This window comes from Alligator sinensis, unplaced genomic scaffold (assembly GCF_000455745.1).
Source record: "Alligator sinensis unplaced genomic scaffold, ASM45574v1 scaffold1119_1, whole genome shotgun sequence".
In the NCBI taxonomy this organism is placed as follows: domain Eukaryota; kingdom Metazoa; phylum Chordata; order Crocodylia; family Alligatoridae; genus Alligator; species Alligator sinensis.
In genome coordinates, this window is record NW_005842777.1 from 448629 (window position 1) to 458485 (window position 9857).

The following is a 9857-nucleotide window of genomic DNA, read 5'->3' on the forward strand; positions in this document are numbered from 1 at the left end:
AGTGTCCTACATCCATGCTGCACTTGCTTTGTGCTGGTACAAATGACTCCACAAAGCATCAAGCAATGGAGAATCCAGCCACCTTGTCTTCTGATAAGACAAAGGAATTTAGTTTTAGTTTATTTTGAATGTATAAGCTTTCTGGGTGAAATCCCTACTCACTGATGTTAATTGGGAGTGTTGGTATTTATTCTCCTGGGCAAAGACCTTGCCTTTCATGTTTTGCAGATTATAATTCATTCTTTAGGGCCAACTCAAACCTTGAGTATGCTCTAAAGTCTCACCTGGATAGCAAGTGCTAAATCCTGCTTGCCTTCTATATTCAAGTAGTCTCCATGAGCCTTATTCTGCAACCCTTACTCACAATGAGTAGCATTTACTCATGCAGGTGGTTTCCAAAAGACATGAACAGGATTTGATCCTGAGATATTTGGGACTTTTCCCTCCTGGTCTGTTGCACTGTGAAATCTTTGAGCATTTAAACATCAACAGTTCCCACAAATGTGACAAGCTGAGACTTGACATGACTATTATTTTACGATCCAACAATGGTTTTATACTCAATTACATTTATGGTTTATGTGACTCATCTAAACATTTATGGATTTGACACTAGTAAAAAGTACCAAGAGCGAAGTAAAAAGTATCATAAGTGAACACTTTGCTGCAGCAAGATACTGTCTAACAGAGGTAACAGGGAGAGTCATTTTCTGTGGTGGCCAGAGCTATATTTGAGCTGTTAGGCAATGTCAGTTTTTGCATGCTACATTCCTTGGCTAATAGCCAATGTTATGTGTAATACTTTAGCCACACTGTTGTTACTTAATCCTTTCCTAATCTGCAATTTGCGCAAGAGGAGTAAAATCTAAGCAAAGCCACTGAGAACATCTCCACTAATAATTTATCAAACTCAACTTTGGTTGTTGGCAAGGGACAGTAGCTAGTGAAGGACAATATTTTCCCCACAATAGAGCTGTATAATAAACAAACAGGAGGTGCTGATTCATGATGCATTTATTTTCTGTCACCCACCCTCTGTGTCACCCTGGTATTTCTTAGAATGATAAGCCTGCATATGAGCTCACACCACACCACCAAAGTATAGTTTCATCTCTTTCCGCAACTTACGCACTAATTAGCCACAATTAATAATGGGAGCTGTGTGCAGAAATCCACACCCAGTATTACGAGACTAAATCCTTGCTGTACGACTAGCACATTAATCATCTGCATTTCAGTGCGAGAAGACGCAATCTGTGTGCCCCTGTACATAATCATGCAAGATACCATTCTGTATGCCAGCATTGCTGGAGAGGACAGCTCTCTTCCATCCCCCCCAACCCATAACCTTAGTGCAAAGAAAAGCATTGCCTCTCGCTCTTTGGATTTTATTTATTTTGGTCCTCTGTCCACTGCCTGCTGTTGTTAGAAACATGATTGCTTCATACAGTTATGTTAATGTTTGTATTTGACAGAATGTAATTGATACTTCTGCTGCTACAGCTTCAAAGCCAAATTAGGAAGCAAAGTGCTGCACATCAGTTTGTTTATCTGGTAAATACTGTAAATAAGCACATACAGTGCAGAGCAACTATGGAGTTTTCTTTGAAGCATTTTCTAGGTGGCTGGTTTCATCATTATTTCTTGCTACAAACTAATGGCTTCAAGGATTGTAATTTTGTGGTGAAACTGTAATCCAGGCTGAAACATGACAGAAGGATTTCACTCTAAAGACAAATATTTGATGAGCTATAGAAGTCATATAAAGAAAAATATTGCAGATTTTACAGCATTTTTAATCACCAATAGTTCAAAGAGAGACTTAATCTAACAGAGGAATTTGGCAGCAGATGAGTTTGGAACATGGCTTTATGCACACTGGATAAACAGAGCAGACTTTAAAGAGTTAATGCATTTTATAAGTGTCCTTTATGAAGAAAATGTTTGAAAATGATTTGCATAACAGGCTTGTACAGAATGGTATATATGCAATACCATGCTAAACATTTTTTTTTTTGCAATGGAAAAATAAGAGCATGAATTTTTATTTATTTTTTTTACAAATCCACTTTTGCATAAAATATAATCTGACTGGAGACCTCGCAGAACAGATTTAACACTGACTGAATAATGAGGGTTTTTAAAATTGTTCCTCTGTTCTTGACTCAATCCATGAAAGCAGAACTACAGAAAAAGCACATTAAACAACTTTACAACTTAATCATGCAGAATGAATTTTAAGCTTGTACATCTTTGTATAACAACCCCACTCTTCAGTTGCTAACACAATTGTGCAAAAGTGTTTTAAACCAAAATTAGGACTCTCATGAAATCAACTCACTTTAAAAAAATGAAATTGTATTAAACTTGTCCAAGTGTGTCTACATATAGCATGAGAAATATCACCTGCCTCTTCACTTACTCAGGAACAGGTGGCTGGGCTAAGAAGTTTTAACCTTAACTCTGAGTTTGCAGTCCTTTCCCCATGTTAGCCAAAGGATTAAGCTGATTCTCTTTGCTGTTACAGAAAAAAAAAAAAAAAGCAAAACATGTTGTCATGAGGCCCAAAATAAAAACTCAGTACCACTTTAGAACTGAAAAAGTAATCTTAAAAATAATAATCTAATAAACTAAAAAAACCCCAGCCTTCAAATTCCCAGGAGTCATGGGAACATTGCTTTGGGTTCCAGTTGCATGGAGCACTGAACAACCACAATTTCACATGTACACAGTGGATAGTCAATGAAAACTGAACACTGTCTGCATCTCAGAGGAGCCTCATGATCCTGTAGGTTCAGGACCAAAGCAATGGTCAAGAAAAATAATCTTGCCCCACAAGGTCACCAAACCCCCACAAAAACAAAAGCTACATCTTGCATGAATAAAAGTTCTCACACTCACCACAACAGTTTTAGTTACCTACTGGGTCTTTCAACATGCCCTGAAACTTCTTGCTCTGAAACTGTGAGGTTTCCAAGTCATACCAATTTATTTAAATTTCTGAATGGATGTTACATTACAATCCCTAAAACACCGCAAAGGGGTGTTTCCAGATACCTCCACCATGTGTGCTTATTTTAATTGCATTGCAGTATAATAAATGGCCAGACTTTAGCTTAATAAGGGAATTTAATTGTAGGCAAAAATTAGGTCCAAAGGCTTTCAAGTATTTACCAAAGCACAAGTCTCCAGCAAGCATTTGATAAAGGTGCATCAGGGCTTTTGTCCAAGATATAACTCATGGTAGGGTTGTAGGTAATTTAATCAGACTACCTAGGTAGTATGTGCATACACATACACAACTCCAACAAAAATAACTTCAGTTAAGTAACTTGAGAATTTTGGTGTGACGTACGCTCACAAGGAAAATATGCTTACCACATGCAAAACCAGTTTCTCAGAATGGAGAGCGAAGGTGCAATTCAGGTTAAGAGAAATTCTCCTGCATCGACCAATTACCTACAAACCTTTTCTTCAATTCCCCCTCAAAAAAAAAAATCAGTAAAAGCTGCTGCAGTTTGACACAGGCAGAGTGCATCTAACAGAAGCATGAGCTTCAGTGAACATATTTAAATTGCAAGCACAAAGTTAAATACGAGGCAAGTTATAAATAAAAATCAAGATCCCTTTCTTCCTCTCCCCTTTATCATGATGACCTCACCATTCCTGGGTGGGTTATAAGGACAGCTCTTTCCCCCAGGAAGGTACATTCTATATCCTTGATACAGTTACTATTTATATTCCTCCTCTTCAAGTCAACCAAGAAAAGCAACTGTCTATATTTTTATTTCCTGTTAATAGGAGCACAAGACATTTTCTGCATTGCCAGTAGGGAATAGAAATAATGACTCCTGGCTTTGATTCATAACTGAATTGCTGTCCCCTTGGGCACGTTGATAAAACGCACATTCTAAAAGCAGCCTCCGTTCTGGGCTGCTCTGTTTTAGGCTATGAGGATCCAATTTTCCATTGCCTTGCACATTGTTTAGCCATGTCCACAGGTGCAGAATGACAGCATTCTGATGGGGTAGCATTTACACCCAGTGTGCACAAATATACACGAGAACACACATTGCGCGGCAATGGGAATTTGGGTCCTTATTTCCAAGACTGAATATCCAAAACCTGACAGAGTCAAAATTAGCACCTGCTATTGCAAATTGGAAACTTAATCTTTTGCCTCAGTTTCCCCATTAACAAAAATGGATGCACTTCATAGGGCTTTGGTGAGATTTAATGAATTACTAACCCCTGCTCCCCCTTTCTTCAAGACCCTAGGTAAAAGGAACTAGGAGGCATACCTTGTAGTCCTTATTCAGCTCTCCCTGAAGTTTACAGAAATGTTAAGTGAGGACTGCAGGGTCTGGTGCCAAGCAAACAGCATCATCTCCTGTATGACCAAACAGGCACAAGCGGCATAGGTTAAATATGCATCTTTGAGATCAAAACATGTTTAAAATCAGATCTATATTAGCAACAAAAAACAGGGAAACTGAACCTGCAGATAGCAAATAAATAAATAAAAAATTGAAAACATGCATTTATGAAACCAGGTTTATTAAAACTTGCCAACAAGTCAGACTTTAACATCCAGGTTTCCACATATATACATATTTACAGGTTGGACATAGTGTTTTTACCTTTTGTGGCAGACTTGTCTACCCATATATACACAATTTACTTTTATTAAGGTTTAAAACTGTATCACAGATACAAAATGTCAAGCAATCATGAGAGCTTTAGTGCAACAGAGGTACTTTGCCCTTCTCTAATGCTCATGATTCTGTCAAGTTAGTATTGCCAACAATAATTCACATTAAACTGATCTTTGACACCTCTGTTATTAGGACATACAAAGTACAGCCCCAAAACCCCCCAAAACAGTAAGGTATGTACAAAGTACACAGTACATGAGGTATACATGGCATTCTCACAATGCATGGTGGTACTGTAGCTTGCCACGGGTTAGCCCTTTCAAACTGCATTGTTACTGTGCAGTGTCGTTGATGTACAGCAGTCATTCGCCTATTCAACTCATTTGCTTTGAGAACCTTTTATACATCATATTTCAACCACGTACTTAAATGCAAATTAGTATTTCTGTACATAATCAACTAGGTACACATGTGAAACAAAGCAGAAATCTTAGGCAGACCTGGATCTACTTATCCCCAACCCAGGAAGCTAATGATTTTGATGAATTCATTATCCACGTACATCTGAAATATTACCAGTCATCATGCAAAAAAACAACAAAAACACCCCACAAAACAACTGTAGCCAGAGGCAGACTGAATGGTCATTAGCGATACTTGGGGATTCTTTTAAATTAACCCTGCTTTTGTACAGGATTTTAAACCCAGGAGATACAAAGACTTGAAGAACTGAGCCCACAGGTAAACAAAAGTGTTTACATTCGGTGTCCGAGATATTACTTATCTTTGATTTCCCAGATGAGGTGCCACAACTTGGACAAATGTCTTGGTACACAGCTATGTAATGGGCATCCTCAGAATTAAAAAGGGCTCCGACTACGTGAAAAAGTACATCCAGGGTAGACAATTTCACAGGATATGCATGGTTAAGCTTAAATGCATTAAAAATTATTTTAATGTTCCGGAAGATGATATTACATGATATAATCATGTATTTCCTTCTCCTCAAAGGGACGCTGGGTTAGCCTGCCCAATGCAAGAGTATTAATATGCGTTTCTTTTATGGATTAATAGCTTCAACTATCTGCTGCTAGTATGTTCTACTTGACAACTGAGCAGGTAGCTGGACTTGGTAGATTAAGACTCCTCCTGCCATTAAAGTGCACTTACAGCCAGAAAATTAGTCTATAAAATAGGCATCATGGTGTCCCACCATGGTTCCCCTTTTACTGATTTCCATGTCAGATTTACTCAGTTTATGAGACCATGAAGTCTTTCTGCCTCCCCTCAGTTGTTTCACTGTCAAGACTGTATACTCCACTTCACTGCTGTGGAGTAAAGGAGGGAACCAAGCTGCTCATTTTCTGTCTCTTACATCAGGAGCAATAAGACTGCAGTCAAATTTCAGCTGGCGAGTTTCTCATTGATGGAGATCATATGATGTACGAGGCAGAACAGAGACCAGCTGGCTTTTCCACAGCTGCATTGTCTCTGCAGTACAACCAGTAACTACTTGCCGTCCAAATAAGTAGATACGATTCCTTACAGACACAGGGAGCACATCCAGGGAGCACTTGCCATTTCTGTTTTTTGTTGGGGTGTTGTTTTTTGTTTTTTGTGTGTGGTTTTTTAAACAGTCACTTTTCTGACCATAATGGCACTTTCAGCATGCTGTGCATCAGTAACATGGAAAAAATGAAACCCTGAAAAGATGCCATGAGTGAGAATGGTGAGGTTTTTGAGGCTTTTGAGACTAACAGAAGAAGGAACTCATATCATCGCTGTCTCCATGAAATTCTGGAACAATTTGATCAGAACTTCCTATATCCTGGTCAGCATATCCAGGTTCCAAAACAGCTTCAAACCAAGGATGAAGCAAGATCTCTGGAGCTGTGAGTCTTTCAGATGGTTCCCGTCTCAGTAGGCTGCGGATGAGGCATCTGGCTTTGGGAGAGACATAGTCAGGAATACAGAACTGTCCACGGCGGATTTTAGAAAAGAGAGTGCTGGGATCTGAGTCATGGAAGGGATAGCGTCCTACGAGGAGGGTATACAGCATTACTCCTAAACTCCAAACATCAGCTGATTTTCCAGAGTAGGTCCCTGTGGTGTTTAAGATCTCAGGGCTGACATATGCTGGACAACCATGTTTATCTGACAGAGCATCATCTTCCCCTTTGATTATGTGAGTGTCTTCTAGGCTTTCAAGTCTCAGTTGAGTCCTGAGGAATGAAGAAATGGAATTTATAGGTTAAACAACTGTTTTAATAAGCAGCATAGAGCTAGTTTAATAAAATGAGGCTACTATTAGTCAGCTGCAGTTCATCTTGTACTAGCATGACCAAAGAGAGAGGAAGCCAGTTGTGAATGCTGAACAGAGGACCTCATATGGCTACCCCAAACCTGATCCAAATGTAATAAAAAAGTACACCAATGCGTATTCAGGTTAGCAAGCTATGGTAAACATTACCAGCTATAGGGAAATGTTAATACAATAAATTTCTACAACTATAGCATTATTGCAGTTAATGAAATATAGGCTACTGATGTATACCAAGTTTTCTTCGGCATAGGCTGAACTATAACTATGATAGTTAATTTACTACAATGTTACGTATGTATTAGTATGTCCAGCTCTAACTTTGTGCACACTCTGTACGACTTCATGATTTTAAAACTCAAAGTCCAGATCCCGTTTACATATGTAATGGTAATTAATCCTCCTGTCTGTTTATACATCTTTCCTAGATAGCACCATTAATACATTCAGGGAAAAATCTTTCCTGCAAGTGCAGGCTCATCCTAGAGCTCTATACTGATTACGTTAAATAGGAAGATTTTGCATTAGTTGAAGAGTAAAGTGATGGCCCTTCGAGGGCTCTGTCCTGCCTTCCAGCTTACTGGTGTGTAAATATGTTAACTGCAGTGTGTCCTCAATGTGACCTCCTGTTGTAATGTAAAATACCCATTGGTTCTGTAAACGGAAAATATGACTCAACCTATATTGTTGGCCTTTGATTGGCTGCTGTGGCACTAAAAGTCTGCACCTGTGCTTGTTAGACTAACAGAGTCTGCCTTGCATTGCTTAACCCTCTTGTTGCCAAATGTGACGCATATGACATTAGCCTGTGCAATGAGTATTTCCAAATTAGCAAGACTATGTGCAATCTAACATTTCAGCAAGTGTTTCATCTGATTATGGGCGGGAAAAGCTGAAACAGTTTCCTTCAAGGGAATTACTGTTTTGAAGGCATACAAGCATTTTTTTCTTTCTTTACTTTTCCAATTTACTTCTCTTTTTTTAAAGCTAGTGATCAAGTACTTGTCACCTTTTATACAATAATAAACTAAAACACAAAAAAGTACTAAACAAGCTAATTTTTAAATTAATGGTCTTTTGATATATTAATATTGCCCTTAGTATAAAAGTGAAAATTTTAAGCGTTCTTTCCATTATTAACGTTGCTTGCTTACAACAAACTTTATGAGGTAAATAAAGCAGTCCTTTTCAGCTAAGGTGACTAACTCTCTCCATCTCTTCAGCTTTGTTTACAGTGAATAGCAATACCAGAGCAGCAAGCACTGCAGAGGGACATTTGTCCAAACTTTCTCCCTCCCTCCCACCTGTGTTAAAAGAGAAGTATTTCCACTGACTTAGGTTCTGTAAATCTCGTTTTTACACATCTGCGTTTTGGGCTGAACATGACCATTCACAGTCTTCTCTCCCTATAACCATTTCAAATAGCCCATGTCACATTTTTGTATTTTCAGTGTCCAATGTACATTTCCTCTAGGACAACTCCCAGACAATCTTTACTACGTTTGAACCCGTGATTCACACAGTCTCATCAACTTTAGTACAACTTTAGGGCTTTGCACAGGGACATAAGTCAACCTACAGAGGCCCAGGAATAGCACCGGGATCTGAATGATACATTCCTCCCCTACTTCAAAAACAGAAGTGTTTCCTTTTGTTGCATTACACTTTAACCCCTCTCAATTTTTGCTTGTGCCTTTTATTCATTTCACTTTGATTGATTCTCATGAAAAACCTAATTTCAACACTCAATACCAAACCAAGCTCAAAGTCATCTTTTTGCATGCCAAAGTGCCCCCCGTCCCCAACTCCCCCCTGCTGAGCTGCTGCCGAATTGGACAGAAACCTACCCCAGTAAACACACAGGGAAGCGCTAAGTAAAAATAAATACGTACGTATCAGAGCTGTGACACACGGTGGGTACATAAAGAAATATTGTGCACAACACATGTATTGTAAGGCAAGAGCTGGTATATCATCCTATTTCCACTTCCTTGCAGCATTTGCCTCAAACATGGTTGTTTTAATTCTGGCCCTCCCTGATGTTTTTACAAAAATCCTCATTAATTTGGACAGATTCCACAACCCAAAAAGGGCTCTCTCCCCCCAGCCCTCCTCAAAAGCAGACCTGAAATCACATCTCACCTTTCCTCGTTAGAAAAGACAAATTTCCTGAGCTTGAGGTCACCTAGCACGATGGCCGATTGATGGCAGTGAGCTACAGCGGAGACGATCTGCTTGAAGAGCCTGGCAGCCTCCTCTTCTCGCAGCCGTTTGCAGCTTCTCACATAGGAGTGCATGTCCCCAAAGTCCTTCTCAAAGAAGACGTAGGCCTTAGTCTCCCCCAAAATCACATCGACTATGCCAGTGATATTCCTATGCGATGGCAGCTGGATATAAGGTCGGATCTTGTCCTGGTAGTGTTTGAGAGGGAACACCTGTAAAGATGAGTAAAAAAAGGACACTCTCCATTAGCTGGGGTGCTGAAGCCAGCTTCCCTTATAGCACCTTCCTATGGATAACGCAGCGGGGACAGGAAGAAACGTCCCAGCCCTCCACACCAGCCACGCGAATGGGATGCATTCAAATCCTGCCGATGCGAAAACCCAAAACATCCCCAACGGCTTTGTGGTCAGCTTTGCCCAGGGGTGCCTGCATTGGGACCGAGCAGGCTGAGGGCTCGTAGGGACAGGCAGGCGGGCGGGGGCTGAGGACGGGGCGGTGTGACAGCGCTCTGGGGTTACTCACATCCTAGCCCTGCCTGGAAACACGGACGCACAAGGCCCTCAGGAGCGGGCAGGGCGACACCCGCACTGACAACCCCCCCACCCCAGGTCTCCTCAAGCCCCATCCTAAAAAGGGCTCGGTGCGCGCCCGGCAGCAGG

At 40.2% G+C, this 9857-nt stretch overlaps 1 protein-coding gene across 2 annotated transcripts; it reads right to left on the minus strand.

Annotated features, from left to right (window-relative positions):
- Positions 1 to 4540: 4540 nt before the first annotated feature.
- Positions 4541 to 9853, minus strand: TRIB1 (tribbles pseudokinase 1). 2 transcript variants are annotated; one of them, XM_025216959.1, is made up of 3 exons: positions 9721 to 9853; positions 9118 to 9410; positions 4541 to 6877 (listed from the first exon to the last, which is right to left on the minus strand). In XM_025216959.1, the coding sequence occupies exons 2-3, from the start codon at positions 9270 to 9272 to the stop codon at positions 6409 to 6411; spliced, it is 624 nt and encodes a 207-aa protein (XP_025072744.1). In that variant the 5' UTR covers positions 9273 to 9410; positions 9721 to 9853; the 3' UTR covers positions 4541 to 6408. The 2 variants fall into 2 exon arrangements, with proteins under 2 accessions (XP_025072744.1, XP_006034912.1); XM_006034850.3 differs by lacking the exon at positions 9721 to 9853 and having other exon boundaries at positions 9118 to 9691.
- Positions 9854 to 9857: the final 4 nt, after the last annotated feature.

Excerpts from the sequence above, each read along its gene's own strand:
- TRIB1 (XM_025216959.1), bottom strand. The coding sequence starts at position 9,272 with ATGCACTCCTATGTGAGAAGCTGCAAACGGCTGCGAGAAGAGGAGGCT. Across the intron at positions 6,878-9,117 it reads GTCTTTTCTAACGAGGAAAG|GACTCAACTGAGACTTGAAA; the intron begins GTGAGATGTGAT and ends TTCATTCCTCAG.